This window comes from Anser cygnoides, chromosome 17, assembly GCF_040182565.1.
Source record: "Anser cygnoides isolate HZ-2024a breed goose chromosome 17, Taihu_goose_T2T_genome, whole genome shotgun sequence".
Taxonomy (NCBI): Eukaryota; Metazoa; Chordata; class Aves; order Anseriformes; family Anatidae; genus Anser; species Anser cygnoides.
Genome location: NC_089889.1, coordinates 2,911,673 through 2,938,127, shown reverse-complemented (window position 1 = coordinate 2,938,127; position 26,455 = coordinate 2,911,673). Strand labels below are relative to the sequence as shown.

The window sequence follows — 26,455 nt, the reverse complement described above, 5'->3', positions numbered from 1 at the left end:
AAGCAGAAACTAGACAAAACTCAGTTTTAAAAAGGTATCTTAATTTCCAGTCTGTCAGGTCGATTTTGATAGAAACAATCTGCCAACTCTTACCTTACTCTCTCTCAGATGCCATTTTAAAATTAAATTCTGATCTCCTTCCTAAGACATGGGTATGCTATTGTTAAATTCTCTCAAATGAAAAAAAGCAACAAACTCCCAAATATCTTATGACCTGCATAATGCAGGAAGTCTAACCAGATGAGCCTAGGTCCCTTTTGTCCTTTATAAGCTATTAATCTAGTCTGCTTGCACAAGCAATGGATTGTGACATGCAAACCTTCGATATAAAGGATTCTGTGTACAAGCCAGTCTAAAACAAAACGCTGTAAACAGTCCCGATCATTGTTTGGCAGAGCAGCTGCATATTTTTTATTTCACTTTGCCTCTCGATCTAATTTGCTTTAGTTGCAACACTTTGCCAAAGAAATTAAACAACTTCTTATTGATAACAGACACTAAAAGAATTAGCATAAGAGTTTTCGTCTCAACAATATAGGGGAGGGACGCCGCTGTGGGCAAGAACAAACCCTGCTGCTTTAAGAATGTGCGCAGAGCCACCATAGGCCATTCGGAGGAAAAAATCTTTTTTTTTTTTTTTTTCCCTTTCCCCTGAAAGATCTCTTTCTTTCTCTAAAGAGTCTCACGCAGTAAACCAGGGTCAATCTAACTCGGTATGAAAGTCTGGTTTGACCTTTCTGGGATTTAAACGCGCTGTACCAGAACACTCAGCTTTTCAGATACGAGCTTCAGCCATTAAACCACCCACTCCGGGAGCGCAACTGGTCTCAGCTGCCTTGGTGGCTTTTAAACTACACCGAACATTACAGTCATTTAGAAACCCTGAAAACGTAAAGAAATTTTTCAGTTCAGACTTACAAAAGCAATTTCCAGCAGTGCTGAGGACCCACACCATGCACTGGGGCTGCCATACCCCGCTCGCCGCCCCAGCAGGATCTGGCCCTGCCAGCACCAGGCACCAGCTCCAGGACGTCCAAATCTGAGCCGCTCGCCGATGGCAGCATGGGGACACCCGTCCCCAGCGGGGACCGAGCGCTCACCGCGATTACAGCCCTGGAAAAAGGCACAGGAAGGTGCACGTACAGACAAAGCTGTCTGAGCTCCCGCAGTATTATGGGCTGGCTGACTTGTTTTGAAGCCTTGGCTGTGTTAGGCAGAGCCAGTTTGCTTCAGGGTTAAATAAGTCTAAAATTGAGGTTTAAGTTAAAATGCAGAGATTGTTAATATCCAGATATCTACTTAAACGTCAGCTTAAAATCCCAGGGAATTTAATGGCCGATGCTGTTTAGATCGGCTAATTTTCTTAATCGCTTTACACGTTGATTTAACTCGTGATGCAAGTGGTAAAAAAAAAAAAAAAAACAGTTCAAAATAGGAAATAGAACACCAGAAGCCACCCTGCCAACCCAAGCACGGCTCCACGCCGTGCTCTGATCGCCGTGCTGCCAGCTTCGGCCATTTCGTCCCATGCCGGGAGGCCGAGGCGCTCCCCACAGGGCTGCCGGGGGGGGCTGCTGGCACCGGGGGGCACCGGAGCCTGAAGGGAACCCGTCTGCGAGCAGTTCGGAGGGTTTGGTTTTCCTTTTTTTTTTTTTTAATCTTCCTTTCCTCCTGGTGGAGATGTGTTGTGTTGTGCAGACAGGTTTGCTGCTTGCTCCGAACTGCCTGGGGTGCGGGGAGCACTGAAGACCGAAGAGGGGGGTGAGGGTGGGAAGGGGAAGGAGAAAAAAAAATAGAAAAAAGAAAAGAAAAAAAAAAAGAAAAAAGAAAGCGTAACCTGACGTTGTTGCGAAATTACCTCCTTGGCAGGGCAGCAGGGCTGGAGCCTCGGCACGCAGCACGGCACGGGTTTAACCAAAGCTGCGGGGCCCGGCGGCACTTACCTTCCTCACCTCCTCACCTTCACCTTCCTCACATCCTCACCTCATCTTCCTCACCTTCCTCACATCCTCCCCTTCCTCCCCCCGTGGCAGCCCCAGCGGCCAGGCCAGCCCCGAGGGGGGTTTGCTCGCTCCCCTCCCGGCCCTGCCCTATCTCGTTTTAGCATGCAGTGAAGGACACGGCGCAGCTCCCCGCCGAGGCTTACGAAGCTCCGAAAGACAAAACCACCAGAACCCCACGCCTCCGCCCGAAGCGAGCTGCAGGAAAAGCTGCTTGGAATGAAAAAAAAAAAAAACCCAAAGCCAAGGATGAAAAAAAAAAAAAAAAACCAAACCCAAGCACAACAGGAACCCCTCAGCGGGGCCATGGCGGCCCGGCAGCGAGCCCTCGGCTGTGGGCGCCTCAGGCCGGCCCCGCTCGGGCCGGGCCGGCTCCTCCCTGGCTGCAGGCGGCAGGAGGCAACGGCAGCGGCCGCAGCGGCTCGGCGGTGGCGGGGCGAGGGTGTGGGGAAGCCCGGGAGAAGGAAAAAAACAACCGAGGAGCCGTGTGACGAGCGGCGGCCGCGCTCCCCCGGCACGTTGGCGGGGCGCAGCCCGCTCCAGGCGGGGAGCCTGGCGACGCCGCCCTGCTCCTCCCGCGGCCAGCTCATTTGCCTGCCTTTCTCCCCCCTCAGATTTTTTTTTTCTTTTTTTTTTTTTTTTAAGCAGGAGGAGGTTGTTTGTTGCTCTTTTTTACCCCCCCCCCCCTTCCCCCCCCCCACTGCATTAGGCTGCTTCCATCTTTCGGTATTTATAAAAAGCGAGCCGCAGGCTGCGGCTGATGGGGGAAGGGAAGCAGGCGAGGGGCGGGCGGCGTTATTTATAGGCTCCCAGGGCTTCGCCTGCATTATGCGAGCTGCCTTTGTCCTCCCCGCCCGGCCGGCCGGCCTGGAGCCCCGCCAGCCCCGCCGCCTCCCCGCTGCTGCAGGGCGCTCCCCGGCGCGGCCATCTTGTGCGAGGCAGCCGGGGCGAGAAAAAGCCGCCGGGCGCCCCGCTCCCTCCTCGTCTTCGCCTTCCACAACCCCTCACAAAAGCCGTGGGGGAAGGGGGGGGGGGGGCAGGAAAAAAAAAAAAAGAAAAAAAAAGCCGTTTCCCTGCAGTGATCGGGACGCGCAGAGCCGGCAGGCAGTGGGGGAGAACCCGGCTCGCCGCCGCCCCAGCCCTGAGGAGAACGCGGCGCTGAAGGAGAAGCCATGATGGCGGCTACCCTCACACAACATGGAGCGCGACCGGGAGCGCCCTGCCCGCCGCCAGCCGCCCCTCCCGGCGCCCCGAGACGCGGTGCTTCCTCAGGCTTTCACACAATAAAACCACCAGACTTCGGCGGGGAGGCCATTTCATGGGCTGGGTGGCTGCACTAAAGCACAACTGCTGTGAATTACCAACTGCGTCACGGCTCTCCAACTGTAAAACTCAGGCTGCAAAGGGTCCCTCACTTGGAAGGCAACTCCCTCATTTTGGATTTACTTCCAGACCTCATTTTTCCCCCTCTCTCCAGCCCACTGACTCTCGGTATGAAGGATTTTACAGTGCTTTTCAGTGAGACATCCGCCATTAAGACTCACCGTCCTGAAAAACAGCCCCCCCCACCCCATTTTGTCACTTGCTTTTTTTTTTGGTCGAGCTTCTGTAATTAGACGGATAAACATGTAAGGGAACCCTACCACCACCACCACCACCTTTTCGCCTTTTCAAAAATCAACCTCAGTAACATCTTACGGTTCACAGGCAGACTTTTTTTTCCTCTTTTGTGCGTTCAACTGAACAGCCACGTAATGCCTGCAATGGATTCACGGCGTCTCTCCGCAAAAAAAAAAAAAAACAAAAGCAGGGCTGCGGACAACCAAGCGCTTTGTGCAGAAAGAGAAATCTCTCCCTGAGAATAGAAAATTTCAGATGTGCTGTAGATGTATCTGAGGAGAAGGACATCGCCACCGCTCTTAAGACGACCATTAGGATCTTTCGCCCAGGACAATAACGTTAGCCGCACAGGCCTGGTCTATATGTTTCTCTGCAAGGGCAAAAGGGTTTACTTACCCGCGCACCATAGTTGAATGCAGCTCTGAAGGTGAAGTTGTTACGCTTTTTTTTTTTTTAATATGGCTATAAATATATATGATCTGTATCACCACTTCTCTCATAAGTTTGCAAGTCAAAGCAGATCTTGTTGAGATAGTTACGGATCTTTATATGGCAGTGGTCTAGCATTAAAAAAAAAATCAACCGAAAAGCAAGCTATAGAAAACGTTGTCCAGCTATGTTGACTGACCGTACGCAGCGAGGAGTCCTACTCGAGGCTTAAATCTACGTTCCCGTGGCAGATTTACTCTGTACATAAAAAGGACGCTCAGTGTTTTTCCACGGAGCACGCAGACGCTAAAAATGCTCTCCCGCATAATTTTAGGCTGCGTATGTTAGTGTGAAAACACCTGGTTAACAGTTACTGGTTGTAAACAGCTTTAAGAATCTCTTAGGTAGATATTTTGCTTTAGAAGTCAAATATTTCAAAAGCATAAATTGGTTTAGATAAACAGACAAGAACATAGAGACATGCAAATGAAGGTTTATAAATAAGGACCACTTCAGTAACATTAACATGAAAACTACACTTAGCAAGGACAGAATGGATTGGGTACTTACAATGTAAGGAAAGAGAAAAGAAAGCTTATAGTAAGATTGCTTTTTTTTTTTTGCCAGAATTCAGTATTCCTATGTCTATATTTAAAACGTTACCTTTAAAAGCACCAGAGGAGTTAATAAAAATGGCCAGGAATTGAGTGTTTAATACAGGAAATACTTTCTAAAATTTATTGTTCAGTCATCACAAAGCTCTATAAAGCTTCGGAAAAAAAACCAAAAACCCAAACCGAACAACGAAAAAAAAAATCATGTATTTACTTTTTTTTTTTTGTTTTGCGTTCAAAATTGTTACTGCTGACAAAGGGTGTGCCGTGACCTAGTTACACAAGACAAAGATGGATCCCGATTCATAAGGGAAAAAAAAAAAAAAAAACAAGATTTTTTTTTGGGGGGGGGAGAAAAAAAAAAAAAATCTTCCTTCTTCAGCGAGCTCCTCTAAGCCTGCTGCCAGACCTTAAACACCCCCCTTGGGCGCTCCTGCGGAGTGGATTCAAATGGAGGATTCCCCCTTTGTGGAACAAAGGAAAAAAAAGCCCGGAGTTGGCCACGGCCGCCCCGCCGCAGGAAGATGGCCGCCCGCGCCCGTGGCCTCTCCTTAGCTGTCTGCTCGGGGCCGCCTTTAGCGCGCCGCCTAAGAACGCGAGCCCGATGCAAGCCGCGCGCTGATTGGCCGCCGCCGCCCGCCGCCGCTCCCCAGCCAATTGCCCGCCCGCGGCCCCGAGCTGCGGCCCCGCGCCCGCCGCCGCCGCCGCCGCCCCGCGCCCGGCTCCGCGCCCCCGGAGGGGGGGGGGGGACCGGGGAAAGAGGGGGACCGGGTGGGGGGGGGGGGCACGGGGCAGCCGCGCGGCCTTTAAGCCCTGAACAAAATGGAAGCTCGCCGCTGATTGGCTCCCGGGGCTTTAATAGGCAAAACCGGCCCCGTTTTGTTTTTTTTTTTTTTTTTTTTTTTTTTTTCCTCTCTCGGTGTCCTCCCCCCGCCGGGTGTCGCCGCGTTGTGTGTGTGTGTGTGCCCCCCCCCCCCCCCCTCCGGTCTTCTCCATCCCCGCCCCGGCTTCGCCGAAGTCTCCCCAAAGTTGTCCCCACCTATCGGCCCATCTCGTTTAGAAACGCTCGGCGCTAAGGTAAACGCAGCGGGCAGATTCCACGCTGCAAACCCTTCCGCGCGTCGCGCCGGGGGCGGGCAGCCTCGAAAAAAAAAATAAAAATATAATAAAAAAATATTTAAAAAACCAAACAGCCCCTCCGGGGGGAAGCGAAGGAGGGGGGGGGGGGGCTCATGCCGGCGGGCAGGGCGGCGGAGGGGCGGCCGGGGGCTGCCCGCCGTGAATGTGCAGGCGGCGGAGGGCGGCTGAGGCGTTCGCGGCGCTCGCAGCGGTGAATTGTGGGAGGCCGCCGCCGCCAGCAGCGAGCGCACACACACACACACACACACACACACACTCACCACACACACACACACTCACCACACACTCTCACACACACACACACGCGCGCACAATATGTGGTGGCTCGCGAAAACGGGAGGCAGGAGCCTGGCGGGCAGCCCGCGCCGGTAACCGGCCCCATGTGAGGCGGGGGAGCTGCGCCTTTCGCCGCCCGGAGACGCACGGTCGGCCGCCGAGCGCGATGTCTTTCCGAGACACCAAGGCGGGGGAGAAAGCCAAGCACCCCGAGGATCATGGCAAAAAGCAGAGTTCAAGTGAGATTCGGGCTTTTTTTTTTCTCCTTCTCCTTCCTTTCCCTTCCTCCTCTCCCTTTCTGCCTCTTGTCTCGCTGGGGTGGAGGGAGGGGGGGGGGGGACCCGGCTCGCGATTCCCCCATTTTAGGGCTCGCTTCGCTGTGGATTTCCTCCCTGCCTGGGTGTGTGGAGCGGGCGGCTCGTTTAAAAAAAAAAAAAAAGGAAGAGAGGAAAAAAAAAAAAAAAAGGGCTCTTTGTTGGGTATTTTTTTTTAACTTCACGGTTTTCTGGGTGTTTTTGTCTTTTCCCCTTCACCCCCCCCCCCTCCTCTTTCCCCTCCTCTCGCCCCCCTGCCCAGGTTGGATCAACGGAATGGAGAACAGCACGCAAGCCAGCACTTCTGTCGAGAAAAGAAATCACCATTGGAGAAGTTACAAGTTGATTATTGACCCGGCTCTGAAAAAAGGACAGCACAAACTCTATCGCTACGATGGGCAACATTTTAGCATGCCGGTGAGCGGAGGGGAGGGGGGGAAAGGGGGGGGAGCTGTGGTGTTTCCCCCTTTGTATCGTGCCCCCCCCCCCCAGCCCTGCACGCCTCACCCCCTGTCGGAGCTGGCATTTTGGGGGCTGGGGGTCTCCCCAGGTCGCGGTCACCCCCCGGCACAGCTGAAGGGGGGCCCGGGGGGGACAGGCACCAAAGTTACCGCCACCTGACACTGTGCATTCAACTGTCAGGAGCCCGAGCAGGAGCCCAAACCTGCAGCTTTCTTTCTGTGTTTCCAATCCGTGTGCATTTCCCAGCAGTGTTGCAATTTGACACGTGTGTGTGTATGCGTGTGTGTGCTTTTCCCTTCCCTCGAGACAGCCCCTGCTTCCTTGGGGTTTATGTTTTTGTTTTATTTCTGTCTTAAATTTCAAGCACTGTTGTTGTCGGTTTTGTGCTTTTTCTCCTCCTCCTCCCAGAACTCGGGAATCGCTCCTGTGGATTGTGTCAGGGATCCCCGAATAGGGCGAATATGGACCAAAACTAAGGAGTTGGAGCTCTCTGTCCCCAAATTCAAGGTACTGCCCCGACTTTTGGGTTTCGCTTTGTATTCTTGTTTACTCGGGAGTGTAGCTTGACTTCCAAACAGTTTAATGAACCGTTTAAATGACAGTCGTCTCCCTATTAACATTATTATTCAGCAAACCGTTTAACAATAATCCTGTTCTATAAAGATAACGAGAAATCCATACATCTGTCTAACGAGATCCCTTGGACGTTTTGGAGCCGTGTCTTGGGGGGCTTCTCCTCGGGTTGGGGGGCAGCGGAGGGGGGCTCTGCTGACAGCACTGCTCCGACCGGGGCGCCGGCTCCGGTCAGCGGCTGCGGGTTCATCCGTTCATCCCGCAGCCTCGGAGGCAGCTTTCTTTCCCCAAAGTTTGCAGGAGGCTTTAACCCTCTCCCTCCCGTGCCATCCCAATGCCCTCCTCCGTGCTCTTTAACGCCGCCGGTTATTGTTACCGCCTGCCCCCCCCTTGTGCCCTCTTCCAGATTGATGAATTTTACGTGGGGCCAGTGCCTCCCAAGCAGGTCACCTTTGCCAAGCTGAACGACAACATCCGCGAAAACTTTTTGACCGACATGTGCAAGAAATACGGCGAAGTGGAAGAGGTGGAGATTCTCTACAACCCCAAGAACAAGAAGCACCTGGGCATCGCCAAAGTCATCTTCGCCACCGTCAAGGGTGCCCGGGAGGCCGTCCAGCACCTTCACAACACCTCCGTCATGGGCAACATCATCCACGTGGAGCTGGATACAAAAGGTGAGGGGCACGTTTCGGCCTGACGCGGTGGCGGTTCGCAGCGCCCGTGCCCTGCCTCTCCCCGAGCAGATGCGATTGCAGGACCGCAAGGGCTCGGCGATTAAAAATACGGAGGGAGCGCCCCTGTCCCCCCGCGTGCGTGTCTGGTTTCTGGGCCCTTTGCAAGTCACGTGGAGCCAAATGTGTTGTCAGTTGCTAGGAGACAGCCCTGTAATTTGCAAAATGCTGCCATCCTGCCGCCCCTGCTCCCCCAGCACCCGCCGGCTGCGGGGTCCTGGCCCTGCTCAGCCTCCCCCCGGGGCTGCCAGACCCCCCTGGCTGGCAAAGTCTGGGCTTTTGGGCAAACCTGGGGGTTCCTGGCGCCCAAAGCAGGGGGATTCTGGCTGTGGCAGCGGGGCTGGGTGCCGTCCTCCGCGTGCCTGGCATTTCATTGATGCTTAGTGGTGAAATCCCGGCTGGCAGCAGAGGAGTGCACAGCACTTGACAGCGTGAGTGTGCGAGTGAGTGTGTGTGCAAGTGTGAGGCTGTCTCTTAAAGCCACAGGAGCCCCGCGTCCCGCACGTAACCAGCCCCAGACCTGAGCGCTGGGGAGCCCATAAAGTTTGTGGGAGCGTGGAAACGCTGCGTCTTACTGCTTTCTCTCTTCTCTTTCCTCCAAGCCTGCTAGTGAAACACTTGGCTAAAATGTGCCCCAATCTTAAAAATCCTCCGCTGCTGAAGGGGTGTAGACATAAACACGGTGCAGATCAGTTGTCACTTGTACTTACTCCTCATTGCAACCGTGGCACTTCCAGCTTAAAGCAGACTTGCTGCACTTTTTCTTGGGAAGAGGACATTGTTAGCACCGTTTTCTTCCAAAAGAGAGAAAAAAAAAGTGTAATGCTGATGTGTTTGTTCTGTATGACATGGTTTCGACAGTTTTGTGTACAACCTGTGCAGCAGCCGGTATGCCACACGTGGTAAGAGGGTGTAGTAGGACGTTAACTGACGTTACTGAGCTCCGGTAGAGGAAAAATCACAGCAGCACTCTAATATTTTCTCTTGTAAGCTAACCTTGGCTTTACAGACGTGTGCTTTGAAATTCTAATATCATTCGATTCCACAGACAGGCTCTTCCCCTGCTTACTTGGAAACTTGAAGGTTAAAATTCCATTGAACAAAAAATTAACCGTTTGCAGTTTTAATAATGCAAGCTACCGCAGGCTTATAGGTAGAGAGATCTCAGTGACAGGCATTTCAAACGAGCTGATCGTACTACATTCCTCCTTGTTTTCCTCCATTCATAAACTACTCACAAGTCTCGGACAGACAGCTGTTCAAGAAAGTTAGCTGCCCATCAGGGAAAAGAGGGCTTTTTAAGCTTCTGTTCCTTGGGAGAAAACATCAAAATCTTAGTTTTAAATTGCATTTTTGTTTTATTTGCCATCTGTGTGCTTCTAATCTGTTTTTTTTTTCTTCTGCAAATGTATCGAGTTGGCTCTAAAAGAGTAAAACTGTCAGTGTTTTATAAGCTGACAGAGTCAAGTGAAAATATTATTCCTGAAGTAGCATTAGCAGGTTAAGTCATTCGTCATGTATATCTGCCTGTATGTGTGCGTATCTGTGTGTATATATATACATTTATATGTATTTCAAGCTATATATATTATCCCAAATTTCTTTCTAGCATTCAGCTTTCCAAGAGCATGGTAGAATTAATGGTTGGTTGAAAGCTTGATTATTGTAGTCTAGCGAAATAAATACGAGGAGCAGAAGTGTTTTATCTGTCTGACCTGACCACAAGCCTGGGAATCTGGAACTAATAATTCCAGCTCCCTAATCTAAGACGGGCTAATTTAAAGCAACTTCTCTGCCTCAGTTTGTCCCGCAGGATGGACACACTTAATAATTACCTGGCCTTGGAGAAATAGCTGAGAGTAGTTTCACATTCATAAAGCTCTTTGAAAATGAAGTTGTGACTTTTATCAGGGATCCAAAAGGAGTTATGAAGCTTTCTAACAATTATTTTACATTTATTTAAAAAATGGTTTTAAAGTAAACCCAACACTTCCGTATCCACGACGCTGTGGTTTCCTGGGGGTGTGCATGTGTTAATAATTCCAAGCATTTTAGGCCTTGTCTTGAAGAGATCTGTTTTGTTATGACTTCAGCTGAACTTAAGCAGTTTACATAGTTGATGGTGTGGCTCAAGGCTTTATGAAATGAGATCTGAGAACCAAATAACCTCATCTACAGCATTTGTTCAAGATAAGTCAGTCCTCTCCCTGTGCAGCATCAGGCTGTGGGTGCTTTGCTTTCAAATTGCCCGGGGTGATTTGCAGGCAGCTTGGGGTTCGATCCTGCAGCATTAGCCAGGGAAGTTGTGCTGGTCCAGGGGAGTTCTTGCCTGAGTTCATGCTCTGGGCTCAAGTGCTGGCCCTGTCCGTTTTCCTACGTATTCCTTATCTTCCAGAGCAAAAGCCAGCAAACAGTCTTGGAGTCTGGTTCTGTTCCTTTTGAAGTGGATGACAAATTTCTTGCCGACTGCAAAATAAGTAGGACTGGGGTTTTGTGGTAATGAAAAACCCAATTTTAAGAACTGGGTCTTACCTAGAGTTCAGGGCTGAACTGGGAATGAAAAGACTGAGTCTCAGTAGCGATATAAGGGCCGTTTTGGTTCTCTAGCTTTTATTCTTTGAAGGATGCCATCGAGCACACCTTTGACTAGGGGAAAAAAGGATCAGCCAGTGCCTTTTTGGAAAAGCACCGCTAACGGTTTTGTCCTTGGCTTTCCCAGGCATCGTGTTTGCGTTAATAGCAGCCAGTTTCTGCTAGCAAGGTGGGTTGCGAGAGCTTTCTGAAGTGGCTCTGGGTGTTGGCAGAGCCTTGTCCCTTTGGTGAGAGTTTCACTTCTCAAATCTGCAGACTATTTGCTTGGCACGTTGGAGGGGAGGGAAAGTGGTGCTCTCCAAAAAGCATGGTGAAGAGCAGAGCTGCCAAGCAGACTGAGAAGGATTTAGGAAACCTCCTTGTCTTGGCTTGAGAGAGGAGCGTCTGACATTGCTTGCCCTGCAGATTATTTAGAAACGATCCCTACAAACCTCAGAGGTGATGCTTGCTCCTCCGTGGCAGGGATGTAGCAGGGACGTGCAGATGCCAGGAATACATATTTTTACACAGGCTACGTTATTTCTGTTTATTAAACTCTTCCCATTGTGGTTTGTGCAGGTGAAACCCGCATGCGGTTCTACGAGTTGCTCGTTAATGGTCTTTACACTCCTCAGACCCTTCCCGTAGGCACCGAACAGGACGCATCGCCAACTGTGAATGAAACCCTCCAGGTATGGTTTGCTTGGCTTTTTTTTTTCTGAGAGTAGCACTGTAGAAAATTCTAAACGAACCCTTCATTAAATTTAGCTTTTTAACACTATTGGTTTAGCTTCTTTTGTCCCGCCAGTTTCAGTGGACGTTACTACTCCCCATTTAAATACTCCTTGCTCCTAATTGCCATAGCATGTGTAACTGCAAACACAGTGCACGTGGCCAGTCTCTGTGCCCGTGTCTGCGTAGCGTGGTAAGTGCTCTTTGTATTTCTGCATGGAAAATACCTGCTGAACCGACAGCACGTGCCCTGTTAATGTTCGAGATTCCTGCAGTTAAGAGGACGGATCGGGTCTGTCCCTGAGATGAGATTATTCCCTTGAAGACAGGGGGAATGATTTAAGTGGTACATTTGGCCTGGTGTCTGCAGTAGGTAATCCTTAGCGCGTGTGCTCTTCAGCCGTAAGGGGGGAAAATACCAAATCCTGAATAGTGGCGTCAGTTCTCCAGAATCTTAATTAGTCACTGGGATCAATTTTTAAGAAAAGCAGCGTGCAAAATTCTTGGGTTCTCTCAGTATTTAGGGTACGATTCTCTAAAATGGGTTTGTGCAGGTAACTGCTCCCCTACAAACCCCACTGGAACGAGGGGGGTGAAGGGAAACGAAGCCTGTTTGCGTGGGGTCACCAGCCCCCTTGGCTGATCTCAGTCTGCTTTGGCTCTGATCAAGGCTTGGGAACCCATTTTAAGGCATCAAGTTTTCAAAGAGATTTGGCAGAAGTTTTTGAAACTTTTAAGTATAAATTTCTTTTTTCAACTTCTTCGTGCTCTTAGGTCTCCTTAAAATGCCATAATTTCATTAATCTTGTAGTCAGGTGTCTTCAGGACAGATTAAGAGATGTGCGTTGAATGTGAAAATCCCACTGATCTGAAAAAATAAAATCCTCCTCTTAGCTCACTGCTCACCCCTATGGCAACAAGGCAAGGCCCCTGCATCTCTTAACAAAACCACAGAGGCTGATTCTTCCTTACCTCCCAGCCAGGTGGTTTTTAGGGCAGAAGAGGAACAAGTAATGATTTTGCGCTGAGCAGGGCCTGGCTTTGCTTTTCTGCCCGTTACAGCACATCCCAAATAAAATTGGCCAGATTTGTTCACTACTTTTTCAGGGTTAACAGCAAGATGCTTCATTGATGGTATCCCCCAAGTAATCCCTACTGTAATTAAGATAGGTTCTCTAGATATTGTGTTTGTATATTGTATTGTTATCCTGAATTGATTTTTCCCCCAATTACCACCAGAATTAGTGCTTTGTGAGTAACTTTAACTGTTTGCATCTCGTTCCTGTCACTGGAACCTGCCAGCAAGCTGGTTTGCTGTGGTAGTTCAGTAAAATGCTCCCGACGTTAGCTTTCCCCCTCGTGCAGAACAGCAAGGACCTGACACATCTGCGAGCCACAGTCCCTCCCTTGAGACCGTATCCAAACCCCTCCTGGAAAAGAGCTCACGTCCCCACGAGAGGTGCGGAGATGTGGGCTTTAGCAGGGAGCACGATGCGGCTGCTTGCCGAGCAGCTGAGGAAGAATCCTTCCTGATGTCCACGTGCTCGTGGTCCCTAGGGGCCACACCAAGAGCAAGGCAGCGTTAGGTGAGAGCTCGGCTGGGGTTTGCGGTGCTGGCGTGCGATAGCAGGTCGTTTGAAAGGCCTCTGCACCCGCCCGTGCTTGGGAGAGCGGCAGCCGGCCCGTAGTGTCACCACGTAGGTCGGCATCCCGGGGTCCTTTAGGGGAGCTGGAGCTCAGTCCTGCCTCTCCTGCTACCAGGAGGAGTCTCCGTGAGCTCTGGCTTTGCTTTATAGAAAATTGATTCTGGCGCTGATGTTCAGCAGGGCACTGTTATGACTCAGCAGTGTCTGAGTGGGAGCAGGGCTTCTCCTAGAAACCCCCTGAATGTGCCTGTGAAGTGAATTTCAGAGCAATTACTTGGCTGCTCCGTCGGCTTGGAGGGTTTCGGTTTTCAAACGCCATGTTCAGTGGTGCTCTACCTGAGCATTGTCTTTGTGCAGGGCTCACGACGTATTTTTAGCAGCTGGGAACTTTTTCTTCCCTTTCTGCCTGTAGCCTGCTCCTTCGCTGTTGCAGGGGAACGTTTGGCAGAGAGGGCGGTGGCGTGCAGCTCCTGCGGCTGGACCAGCGCAGAGCCCTCCTGCCTTCAGCAGGCCTCCGCGTTCAGTTTGGGGCTGACAGAGGGGTTTGACTGCAGGTTTGCAGTTTGCCGGTTTGCATGCTTTGATTTGCTCACACAAAAAGTTTCCTGAGATATGAAACCATCAGATTATGTCCTCAGACTTTGCAGTTTCAGTGCAGGATTTTTATCATTCCCTCCTTGCCGTGTCGACGCGCTGTATGGAGTTGCTAGAAATTTAAAAGTAGCTGCATTTCTGCGCGTCTTCTGCTCACCTGATGCTCTTGGGTATAGCTTATAAAGGATACTGTTTTATCTGCTTTCTTCCTTCTCTTACAGACAGGTTCCTCTTTGCTTGCCTTTTTCTTTTTAAATTAAAGGGAACTGTTCGTAATGGATAATGGTTTATGTTTTCAGCGATGCTATAACCTATTTTCTTTGCTATGGAAATCAATTCAAACTCTCAGGTACTCGTGTTCTCCGAAAACCAGGCGGATTAGACAAATAACTTTTAAAAAGTGTGTGTTTTAGGTGCTTTTCTCTTTCCTGTTTTTGTAGTTGACAGATTCCCTGAAACGCCTGAAAGACAGCAACCTTTCTTCTGCGGGCTCCTCCGTCACCCCGAACAGCAGCACGCCGTTTTCCCACGACACAGCCTATTCCAGCTGCCGGCAGGACACCCCGAACTCGTACAGCCAATTCACCCCGCAGTCCCAAGGCACGCCTCACACCCCGCGGCTAGGGACGCCGTTTTCCCAGGACTCCACGTATTCCAGCCGGCAGACGACGCCGGTGTACCACTTCGGGCAGGACAGCGGGTACAAACCCCGGAGACACGAAACCAAATTTACGGATGCCTACAACCGCCGGCCGGGCCATCACTACGTTCATAACTCGGCGGGTGTCTTCCGAGGGACGGAGCATCAGTTCGGCACGTACAAATCCCATCCGCAGGAGCCCGTCCAGTTCTCGCACACTCCTCCCCTGAGCCACTCTGGTTCTTCGAGTTACAAGTCTGCCTTCTCTCCCTACCAAGCACCAGCCGTGTTCCCCCAGTCCGAGGAGCAGCAGTTTCCCCAAACTTCCAGGGAGACGGAGTACCGGAGACCCGCGCCACCTCCCGCAGAGATGGTTGTGGAAAGCAGCGCTGCCACGAACATTGATTTTGTGCCGGTGAAGGAGAAACCGGAGGAACCTCCGCCCTTGCCAGATTCGAACTCTGCTCCTGAGCCGAGCGCACCATCCTTCTCTCAGACCCCAGAGAGGAGCGAGACCCCCGGCACCCCCACCATGGAGTCTGAAATGCAGCATAACAGTTTAGACTCAAGGATTGAGATGCTCTTAAAAGAGCAGAGAACAAAGTTACCCTTTCTTAATGAACATGACTCGGACACCGAGGTCCGAATGGAAGGTAGCCCCATCTCCTCCTCTTCCTCGCAGCTCTCCCCAATCCCGATGTACGGTTCGAACTCCCAGCCCGGTTACAGGGCTCAGACACCTTCCTCGCGCCCTTCCAGCACAGGCCTGGAGGACATTAGCCCCACGCCGTTACCCGACTCCGACGATGACGAGCCCATCCCTGGGACGGCTTCTCTCAGTCAGAATTCCAGGGGGACGTCGGAGGCCGGCATGACCCCCATCGATCAGCTCAGCAGGACCTCCAAAGCCGAGCCCTCGGAGGCTAAAGAAATGGTGCCTGGTGACCAGACCCCAACGTCCGAAAAAATGGATGAGGTAAGTGAGCTGGGACTGAGTTACGAAGCTCCGGACCTGGGCACGGAGTTGCGCTTGTGTTTTTTCTTTAGTGTCGTTCAGAGCGTAGGATTTTCTGGTGGCTTTTTCTTTTACTCGAGGCAGCTGGAAACGAGCTAAATGTGACACAAAGCGATGGTCTTAACTTGCCCGTCTCCAGGTCTCTTTGTTTCTAACAGCAGCCTGCTGCAATTTATAGCTTCAGGAGAGCTCGAGGGCTGAACAGGCCCTGGAAGTTTGGCCACTGCTCACGCTGCGAATGTCCCGAGCGCCAACAGACCCTTAAGCCACCAGAGCGGTTAATCGAGCGCTTTCTGCCGTCGCTCTGGTCTCTGGGTGTGGGGGTGTGCGTGCACACACGCTTGCTTAACGGGGCTTTCGTGTTAGGCCGGAGTCTTGGACGTAGACTTTGTGACAGCTCTGCAGCTATTTATGCCGTCTGCCTGGAGCAGGGGGCGGTTGCTGGGCTTCAGTGCTCCCTTCACTGGGAGGGAGCTGCCTGCCGGGCGATGCGCTCCCCCGGGCTCTTCCAGCAGCAGAGCCGAGCTTGCTGCCTCTGCTGGGGCAGTGGTGGCCGAAGGGACAGCCAGAGCTGAGCGGGGTGGAGTGGGGCCAGCAGGCAGGAACGACGTTTTGTGGCGTGTCCGTTTGGGACCTCTGCGCGAAACCTGTGAGCGTCGCCGCAGCGGACGTGTGGGTCCTGTTCGGCCGGGCCACGGAGCAGTCGAAACAGAGATCTTCCCAAATGCCGGAGCCTTTCTCCCCGGCATTTAGGGCAGTAATGCAGCAGGTGCGACTGCTGTCCCTGGCGCACGAGCGCTGTGCGGTGAGGAGACCTCAGCCCTCCGGGAGGTCCGATTCGGGTAAATGCCCCGAGCGTGAGAGGTCAGCCTCGTGTACTTGGGGGAGTTTGCTGGGGTTCACCCGGCTCAGTGGGTTTCTCTCCAGGGGTCCATGGCTGTGAGGTTTTCACCCCAGAACTGGCTGCGTTTAGGGGAGGGGGAGCTGCTCCTGCAGAGAGCGGAGCGGGAGGAGAGGCCCGCAGCAGTAACCCTGCCTGTCTGAGGCTCACCTAGGAGAAAGTGTAACTGCGCTGGATAGTTTGTGTTTTCTCCGTGCCTTTCCAAACCTGCCTGGCCTCCCAGTTGCCTTTTAGTCTTCGAAACAATTCGGTTGTTTGAGGATTCCTTCTTCATCTGGGCTGGCCCAGGCTCCCCTCTTGGGAGGCACCTCGTGGCCGGTGGGACCTGGTGATGTGTTAATTAGGAACAGGGCTCTGATTCCTTAAGCTTGGCCCGGCAGGCTGAAGAGGGGATGCTCTAACTTGTTAAAACCCAGGAATAAATAAAACGAGGAAGGCTTCCGTCCTCTCCTCGCCGTTCCGGGCTTGGCTTTGCCGTCCTTACTCTTGCGCAAGAGAGTCGCGGGCGATTGGGAGCACGTTTAGGAGGATGGGTGAGTGCCAGCGTGGTGTGTGGGGTCAGGCGCCTTCCGTGGCTGGGATCCGCGCGGGAGGACCGGCCGGGCTGTCCCGCTCGCAGGTTGCGATGTGGGGCAGCGGCGTGCCGACGTCGGTCCAAGCCCGTGCTAAGCCTTTGTCTCCCCTTAACGAGACGCCGGTGTCAGAAGTTCACGCCGCCGGTGCTGCGATACCCCGCGGTACGATACCCCGCGGTACGGGTGCCTCGACCCTCGCGAGTCACAAGGGTGGGAGCGGGGTGCTCCGGGCGGGTCCCGCTGCCTTCCTCGTCTCCGCTCCCTCCCCGAAAAGTTGGCTGCTTGTTGTCGGAGCTGTTTGTTCAGCCCTCCTCTCGGTTACAAATCGCGCTAAGCTGTTCCGGCGTGTTGGAAAAGCTGCCTGCGCCTTCCGTTGCTCCTCCTGATGCACTGAAACCATCTCCATGTGGTTTTGCTTCCTTTCCCCGCCCTTCTCCCCCACCCCCAAAGTTTTTTTTTTTTTTTTTTTGCTTCAGAAAAAGGCTCTCCTGGCTTCCCTCTCTTTTGCTGAAGGAGCAGAGCCGAACGGTGACTTACCGCAGGCTGAAATCCGAGCTGCAGCTTTGCAGCTGAGCCGGAGAGGGGCACGGAGTGTGTCGGAGGGCTGGGAAGCCGAACCTCCGGCCCCGGCCCGTTGCGATAGCACCGAGCGGCTTCCAGTCCTGCGGGGACTCCTCCGGCAGAGCGGAGGGGAGGCAGCCCCGAGCGTTTCCAGCGGCTTCGGCGCGGGGAGCCAGGCAGAGGGGATATATTAGAGGAGGGAGGGCTCATTAAGTGTCACGAGGAAGCAATAAAGGGCAGAGAGTTCGAACTTCTTTGCTTCATATTCGGCTTTTGGAGGGCCCGAGCAGCCCCTGGCCTGCCCCCTTTGGTGGCTGCTCCAGCTGGGAATGTCTCGGGGCCCGCAGGGACAGCAGCGAAGCCGCAGGGAAGTTTTACTTGAGACAGCAGCGGCGTTTGAAGGACCTCCTCCTGTCCCCGTCAAAGCAAGCAGGATTTCTGTCAATGACAGCCGATACAGTCACGTTTGTCCTGGAGGTGAGGTGCTGCCAGATCGTCAGGGAAGGTGACTGCCCGTCGGTGGAGAGGGGACAGGCGGGCCTGGCGATGGCTCTGCTTTGTCACACGGGACCCTGGAGCCTGGTTTCCAGACCCGCAGTGGTGCTGCGAAGGCAGAGCCAGGCTGTGGCCGAGGAAGGGCCCCCAGCGGCGATGCGTCGGCGGGGAAAGTGCTGCTGCGTGGGGTGAGGGGAGAAGAGGGCATCCCTCACGGGCAGCACGACCTGCCAGCCGGGAGGACGAGGCAGGGAGGGCTTTTCAAAACCTAAAAGATGACCAAGAAGGGAAAACGAGTTGTGCGGTTATCTTAATAAAACTTGGGAGGGTAGCAAAGTGCAAACTGCCCTTCCCGTGTTTCTGAAGGATAACGAGGCAAGAATTTGGATGATTTCTTCGTCGTGGGATCTTTCTGTGCCGCTCCAGAAGTGCAGGGGTTAGGGAAGTGCCGTCTGACGTTTTGACATCCCATCTGAGCCGGGTCTTGTTTTCGCTTGGCTCGGTACAGGAAGAGGCCCTGCCGCTGTGTGCCGGGGAGGGCGGCAGGATTAGAGCAAGTCACGTTGCTGTGTATCGATGGTGCCTTTCATGTTTCGGCTCACGAACGTATCGGTTTGTGCGCGTAGCCTGCGCGTAACAGGAAGGCCGCGTGATCGACGGGGGTATTCTTCCAGATCTACAAGTCCAAAAATGCTTTCTGAGCAGGGATCAGCGGCCTCGCGCCTTCCTGGTGCTCCAGCTAAGCACCTCCTTACCGCGGTGGGAGGGCTGCCTCAGCCCTGCCAAAGAGAATCGTGAAAACAAAGATCCTGAGACACCGACGAGGTGCGAGCAGTCCTGCTGTGAAGTTCAGAGGGAAGCCTGGACGCTGAGGAGCGCGCAGCAGCCCTTCAGGCACCTGGAAGCCGCTGCTGTCGCTTGTGCTCCGCGCCGGGCGGCCGTGGTGGCTTTGATGCCGTGCGGGACGCCGAGGTGCGTCCTACGGGACAGCACCGGCACCGCTGTGATGAGTTCTCGTGTGGTCACGGGCAGAGCTGGAAGAAATCCCTGCTGAAGCGTCACACCGTCCCTGCGGAGCACGGGCAGGACGCGATGACACCCCTCAAGACACCCGTCGTGCCCCGGACCTCCCCACGCTGCCGCGTCCCCGTGCAGACCTGGCGGCGTTGCAGCACCCGGTGACCCGCTCCCCTTTTCTCTCGAGCTCCGCTCCACCTTCCGTTGTCAGCAGCGGGCGAGAGGGAAAGCGGCGATGCCTCGGCGCGGCGAGAGCAGCCCCGGGGGTTTCCTCGCCAGCGGTCCGAGGGCCCCTTCGTGGGCTGCCGGGCGCCCGAGGGATGTGTTCAAGGTAAACGGCGGAGAAGGCAGAGCCTGGGAGCGGGGAAATCGGATCCCTTGGTTTCCACAGTAACTGTGCGAGAGCCCTCGTGCCATCAGGAGCTGGCAGGGATGCGTGATACACACGGGCCCACCTGGGAGCCGATTTACAGCTGGGGTGGGATCCGGCAGCTCTGGAGGGAGACGGGGGGAAGGGGACGTGGCGGCTGCTCTGAACGCATTTTTTTTTTTTTTAATTGAAGAAAGGAGAAAGAACGGAGAGCGGCGGCGTGTGCGCCCAGGCTCGTAAACGCTTTTTCAAATTTTCCTGCCTCCCGAGCTCTTGCGAAGGCGATCACGCCTGACGGAACCGGTTCCTAATGGAAACTCGACAACGAGGTGCGCGTGGTGACCGCGAGTTTCCAGAGAGGCAGCCAGCCCGTGCCAGGCAGCGGAGGTGCGGGTGGCTGCCGTGGTTCTGCGCGGGAATCGCAGCAGCCCTGCTGAAACTGCGAAATGAGAACGGGAGCGAGCCGCTTCAGCCGGGCTCCGGACAGAAGGGCAGCCCACAAATCCCACAAAAGGTGACTTCAATACGGCCCTGCACAGGCCCCGTGAGCCCGCGGTGCCGCGCTTGGCGCTGCGCGTTCTTCAGAGCTGGTCCTGGAAGGCCGCCGGCAGGGAGTGCTGCCTCGGGCACCCCGCTGCTCCCGAAAATCCCAGAAAGCAGAGGGCTCTGCTGGCGTTCGCTGGGTCGCGGATGACTTTTGGCTTCTCGTGTCGGGCTCTGGGACGATTCTGGGAGCTCCGGAGCAAAGGGCTGGCCGGCCGCGTGCGCCTGGTGTGACATGGGGGCGAAGCGACCCGTGGGGGCTTGGCGGAGAAAAATCCCCATGGGGCGTTCGCCGGGTGCTTGTGAGGGAAAAGCTCAGCTGAGGGATGTTTGGCGGCGCGGTTTGGTTGCTCTGTGATGCCCGGCTATTTCGGGGGGGGCATGTCTTGTCGGTAGCGCAGCTCGAACCGGTGAAGTGCTTTGGAGTGTAACTGAAGAATAGAAAGCGGGCTGTGGTTGGGAGGCTGACTGCTTCTCTCGCTCTCTCATATCAGGCCAGGGCTTTGAGGCTTTTCCATTTTGCATATCTCGTAGAAATGACACTGCTGTCCCTTTTTTAAAATCACTGTTGCCAATTATACTCTCGCCACCGGCTCGGTTCTGCCTCCCTTTTGCCACCGGTGCCCTTCCGTACGTTCTCAGTTCCTAGCGGGCCGGGTGCGTGGAACTGAATCGCTCGCTGAGAGGCAGAGCGCCGCTCCCGTCGTGTTTGTGTGGCGTGCCGATGTTCCGCAGCTCTGGAAGCCCGAACCCGAATCGCAACGTTCAACCGCAGCGCGCAGCTCACGGTGGAACAGCGCTCGCAGGTGAGCTCCGCAGACCGTTCGCAGCCGGAGCCCTCGGCTTTTGCTGCCTGCGGGGCTCTTCCTCTTCTTCTCGGCGCTGGGATTCGGGCTGCGACGCTGTGCGGATGGCATAAACGCAGCCTGTGGAGGCTGCCACCGGAGCGACACGTTTCTCCTCGCCGTTTCTCTGCCCCATCGGAGTTCTGGCCGCGTTCCGCGTCCGGCGCTTGTGCCGAGTGACCGGGGGAAGGCGGGCGAGGCGCTGGGTGGCGGGCTGCGTCGCAACGCGCGCCGGCACCGAGAAAAGGCGCCAGCGCGTGAGGTAATCGGGAGAAATACTGAGAAAATAACCGCCGTTAACATATCGCGCTGGCAGCCGCCAGGAGGGCACCGATTTCTGGGGCTGGTTCTGAAGAAGACGGAGCCGGCGCCGCCCTGTACGTGGCCACGCCTGACGCGGAGCGGCGAGCAGGCGAGCGCTGAGTCCAATTTCTGCTGCCTGCTGCCTTGCCCGCGCCCCCCGAGCAGGCACCGCTCATCAGCAAACAGCGCTTTGCATGCGCCTCAAGTTGGAGCCCCGTGACTTCGCTCCCACCCCCCCCCCCTTCTATTAATTCTGGTTTTCAGCTCGGGGCGCTGGCTTGTGCCTGGCGAAGACGGGGCGAGACTCAGAACGAAAGCCGTGGGGCCGTTAGCTCCGTGCGTCACCCCCTGCCCACGAGGGCTCCCGCGGCCCAGGCACGTCGCTGCTGGCTCAGGCTTTGGTACGAAAGCGCAGCGCTCGCTTCGGGAAATGCTCGTTCATCACGAGAGAGAAAGGTTTCTCACGTTTTTCAGCTCCTGAAAACAAAGTGGCTTCAGAAAAGGAAGAAATGGGTCGGGGACAGAAGTCTTCTGAGATGTTTTTGGCGTGCTGAGTGCTGGTTTCCCACGCTGCCAGCAGTGCAGGCAGGCCCAAGGAGGCCAAGATGCAAAGAAGCAGCCAGGCGGCAGCTCGGCGGTCCCGATTTCTCCCCGGCTGGCACGGGCTCGCTCCCGCGGGCGTTGCAGGAGCGCGGCTCCGGGAGCAGCGAGCAGAGGAAGTCGTTCGCGGCTGGGGCTCCGGCGCTCGCTCCCTGCGCAGGCGGCGCCGCGGGGAGGAAACGAAACTGCTGCTGGACCTGGGGCTGGAGGCAGCGCCCGCGGCTGCGAGGCTGAGCTGCAAAAGGGGCAAACGGCTGCAGGACGGCGTCCAGCTCCCGCTCGCCGGGACTCCGACCCTTTGCTGCTTCGTGGGGCGTTTGGATTCACGGGCAGCTCTGCCGTGCGTGTGTTTCGTGGAGTTTGCGTTTCCGTGGTGCTGGTGGCTGTGTGCTAAGTGATTTCTCGCACACCTTCGGCCAGCTCGCGTCCCAGCAGCTCTCTGTGCCCCCGTCCTTCCCCCGCCACGCAGGGTCCCCGCGCGCTGCGTCGCGCGGCGTGTGTCGGTGCTGCTCCCTCCGGAGCCTGCGCAGGGACCGCTGAGGCAGGCGGCTTCTTTCCAGGTTTCCCTTCTCCCCCAGGAGCTTGTTATTTCTGGTGCCTCGTGTGTGCCAGGCTAAAAAAAAAAAAAAAAAAAAAAAAAAACCTGCATATTTCTGGTGCTAGCTGTGATACCTGGGGGAACGGGGAGCTCGGAGTGCCCGGGCTGGGCATAGTGTCGCTGCGCGCCTCTGGGGAGGGCTCTCCAGCGACGTGGCTCTGTGTGGCTGCCACGAGCTGGCGTTTTGGTCCGTCTGCACGTGCGGCTGGGAGGTCCTGGCGCAGGTAACGGAGACCTTGTCTTGGAAGGAGGCAGCTAAACGCCAGCAGCCGTTACGGCGGTGCCACGAGCGTCCGGGGGAAAAAATCACCGAGATAATAACAAAATCCGTAGTGCTGCGTAAAGGCGTTCGAGTTACAGGGAGACGGAAAGGGCAGAGTACCAGCTAGCTGCCACGGGGACGTGGGTGAGGGTGCGTTTGGGCGAGGGAACCTCAGTGAACGTGTTAGTGTGACGTGGGGGGGGGACGCATCTCCCCGGTGTTCGGCGGCTGCGGCCAGGGAAGCGCCTTTGGGGGACCCGGGCACCCAGCTGGGTGCCACCTGGGGACACGAGGAGCGGGGCTGGGGGTTTTTGGGGACACGAGGGACTGCGCTGGGGGGGTGGGAGGTTTTCGGGGTCGAGCACTGTGCAGTTGGGGCCAGCCGGCGTGGGGCCTGAAGGGGTTCGCATGGATCTGCTTTCAGCGTCTGGGCTGGAGAACACCCAAGCTTTAGACAGTGGTATGCCATAAAAAAATACATATTGGAAAAAACAAAACAAAAGACAGAAAACAAAACAAAAAACAACACAAAAGGACAGCTCATAATAGGCTCTAGATTCATGAATTGAGTTGGAGCTTGTGCTAACTTTTCCTGTAAGTGACTATTGGGCTGAACACCCGGACAGGTGTAAGGAGGATGACAGTTGGCCCCGGCTGTGACCCAGATTTGCACGTAGTATTTGCACCGCTGTAACGAAGTTAACGAAGCGCCGGGGTCAGCAGCTCGGCGCGCTGCCCCCACGTCTCCGCGGGCACAGCCCCGGGGCAGCTCCAGCCAGCGCGGCGCGGGGGCGGCGCGCGTGGCGGGACGAGTGGCACGGCAGTAAAAAGCTGTTGCTTGCAAACCACGAGGCCAGCTCTGCCTCAAAACCGTCAAAAAAAACCAAAAAAACAACAACAAAAAAACCCCGTGCCTTTCAGCTGGTCGCCCAAATCGACGTGCAGCCCAGCCGCCCTGGGCTGCTGGGGGCCTTTCTCACGAGGGTTTCCTGCAGCTCCCCGAACGGGCAGCCTGTGTTTCGGAGAGATCCGTAACCTCAGGCTGATGGACGGACCTGGGGGGAAAGCTGGTTTATAAAAAAAAACAAAACAAAACAAAAACCAGCCCCCCAGCTGCGTGGTTCTGAGCGTGGTCTGGAGGTGGAGGAGAGCGCCAAGAGGGTTTGGAAGCGGTGCGGTGAGCTCCTGCGGGTCAGCCCCGGCGTTTCAGCCCAGCTCAGAGCAGGCACGGAGGAAGTGAGCGAAGCAAAGCGGCAGCGACGTGGAGACGCCCAGCTGAGCCTCAGGGTCGGGCCGTCGGCGTGAGGGAAGGAGCAGGGCTCCCCGGCTGCTCCCCGCGGCTGCTTTTCCTCTCCAGCGGTCGGCGGTGGCAGCAGGCACCAGGAGGAGACTTTGCGCTAACTCGCGAGCGAGCCAGGAAGGGCCCAGCCCTGCCTTTTTTTTTGGTATTTTGGGGTTATTCCCCGCGGGTAACTGGTTGTGTGCGGTGCTGCTCCCGTGGGATCACCACCGGGCTGGGACGATTCCCGGCCGGGAGCTGCTGCTGCCGCTCCTGGGGCTGATCCCTTCTTAAACCCACCCACGCTCCGAGCCTTAGCAGCGCCCCGTGGCCACGAGGTTCGCAGCCCGATTTGGCTCTGGGTGAAAAGTGCTTCCACGTGTTCGCTCTCAACCTCCTGCTCGCTCATTAGGGGACAGGTGGGGAAATCAGTGTAGCTTACCTCCGTCTCCCCGCCCCCCGCCCCCCCCCCCCCCCCCCCCCCCCTGGTGTATTTTCTGCCTGAACAAACGGCAGTGGGAATGCAGCCCAGCTGCGGGGTATTTCCACCCTGGTAATTTACAGCAGCTGTGGTTACGCGATGTCGTTTGCATACAGCGGGGATAGTTCAATAGCCAGCGTTTGGTATCTTCTAGAAGGCCGTGAGAAATGTCCTGTCGCGTCCCGCGCGGGGATTATTTTTGTTAGGGGGCTCAGCCAGCAGATGCCAGCCCCAAGGGTTACGTTTCCATCGCCCGGGAGCAGCAACGTGGGGAAAAAGTTGCCTTCCCTAACAGAGCTCTTCCCCTCCGAGCATCGTCCGGAGAGGGGGAACTGGAAGGCGTTCTGGCTGGACGTTGCTTTGGGCTTTGTTTTAGGGAGATTTTCCCTGGTTTAACGAATGAGTTGCATTCCTCAGCTGATTCCGTGCTGTCTGGCTGCCCGTCGCTAAATCAGCGTGGCGAGAGAAGGGAAAAGCTGAGCAGGAAATAAAGCGGTGAAAAACTCGAGATGCCTCCGGAGAGAAGATCTGTAAGAGAAGAGGAAACGCCACCGAAGGGGAACTGTCTTACTGGCCTCACCCTTACTTTTGAGGAAGAACGCCTCTGCTCGGCCTCCTCAGCTGCTTGCAGGAGGCTTCCTTGGAGTGAAGCGTCTCCCGCAGTCTGACCGGGATTTAATGCAGCTGCTGCGCTTTGCTGGAGGGACCTGTTCACCTGCCTTACGGGGCTCAGCAAGGCAGCAGAGCCTGCCGAGCTCATTAGGGTGCCACTCATCAATCGTGGTCGCTGCTGCGAAGGGCTCCGAGCCTGGCCGCAGCGACTTGCAGAGAGGTTTGTCCCTCGAGCTTCTCATTCCCCTGGGCCGTTCCCTACCGCTGCGTCCCAGGAGCACTTACAGCACCTGCAGCGAGAGCTTCGGCCTCGCTGCTTCGATGCTTTTTGTGTCCGACAGTCGAGATCGAGTCTGGCTGAGTGGTGTCGTCCGCAGCGGTTTTGTTGGGAACTTCCTACGAGCAGCAGGTGCTTGCATCGTCCCAGCTCGTCCCAGCGATGGCAGTGGCTGTCTCCAGAACTGGAGGCCACGAGTTTCCTTAAAATCATGCCACGTGCCGCTGTGACTGCAGTCAAGGTGATGATGAGGTCCAAAGATGTTATTAGCGGTGTGTTCCCTCCTTCATGCTTTCCTATTTCTTCTCAAATCGTCAGTCCTGGCGTAGAGCAGAGCTGCTGGGAAGAGAACAGTGCTAAGTCCGTGTGTCCTCCCAGGCCAGCGGTGGTGGGCTCTCAAAATCTTGGCAAAAGCACTCAGGAAAGGGAAAAGTTAAGGTAAGAATTAGGACTTGAACTCTCCTCCCTCCTTGTTCCGTGCCTATCAGGTAGTAAAAAGCTGCGTGTGTTAGGGAGGTTGTTCTGGGCCATCCCCACCAGCTGTAGGGTTCAGGCCCCCAGGCTTTCTTGCAGGTGCCAAAAACAGTTGGGCCTCGTTGTTTCCAGACAGATCAGGGCTGCACCCTAGAAATGTCGGGCAAGAGCAGCTCAGGCTCCTGGAGAGGGGAGGGAGAAGGCAGGCTCGTCATTTGGGCTGCCTCTGGAGAAGGAAGGGCAGAAGTGTCCGCGCTGCCGTGTGCCTCGGGATGCTGATGGCACCGGGGTCTGAGAGCAGGCGGCAGCGAGCAGAGGAGCATTAAAGGATGATGTTGATGGATGGTCTCACAGAAGCTCCTCTTCTTCTTTCGCCCGGTGTCCTTCAAGGCCTCGATTCCTTGGTTTCTGCCCTCCCTGCTGAGCAAAGTCCACGTGGCACAGGCTGCGTTGCGAACGTCCAGCCCTTACAAACGAAACTGCCCTTGCTGGAAATGCAGAGAGCGCTGAACAGGGTGCCGAAAATGCTGCCCCTACAGCAACAGCCCCGCCATTTCAGGTGCTCTAGGGTACAGAAGCAGCGCGTAAAAGGGGGAAAATATCAAATCGGCCTCGTTCCGCTGATTAGACCTTGTTTAAATACAATATGTGCACAACCTGTTCTTCAATAGGCCGGTATCAGCTGGGGAAGCCAGGCTGTTTTCCGGGCTTATCTGCTTTCTTATCGCCCTGTTGGTAGCGAGATCTGAACCCGGCGCTCTGTTTGACCTGTGCTTTAAGCACAGGAGAGGGCTCAGGGGATGGCACAGGAGAGCCTGCCTGGCACCGAGCTGCGAGCTGTCTGTGTACTCTGCACGCTCGCTTATTGCGTCCCTGTTAGTGCTTATTGCTGGACTCTGATC

General features: G+C 55.1%; 1 protein-coding gene across 1 annotated transcript in view; it reads left to right on the top strand.

Annotated features, from left to right (window-relative positions):
- The first annotated feature begins 5,636 nt into the window (after window positions 1-5,636).
- SETD1B (SET domain containing 1B, histone lysine methyltransferase) overlaps window positions 5,637-26,455 on the top strand; it is a 49,749-nt gene continuing 28,930 nt past the window's right edge. Inside the window, exons 1-6 of the mRNA XM_048073836.2 lie at window positions 5,637-6,318; window positions 6,656-6,810; window positions 7,264-7,362; window positions 7,835-8,105; window positions 11,313-11,425; window positions 14,146-15,321. Of these exons, the coding sequence (XP_047929793.2) occupies window positions 5,946-6,318; window positions 6,656-6,810; window positions 7,264-7,362; window positions 7,835-8,105; window positions 11,313-11,425; window positions 14,146-15,321 (2,187 nt within the window). The 5' untranslated portion in view covers window positions 5,637-5,945. The remainder of the gene's footprint in view (window positions 6,319-6,655; window positions 6,811-7,263; window positions 7,363-7,834; window positions 8,106-11,312; window positions 11,426-14,145; window positions 15,322-26,455) is intronic.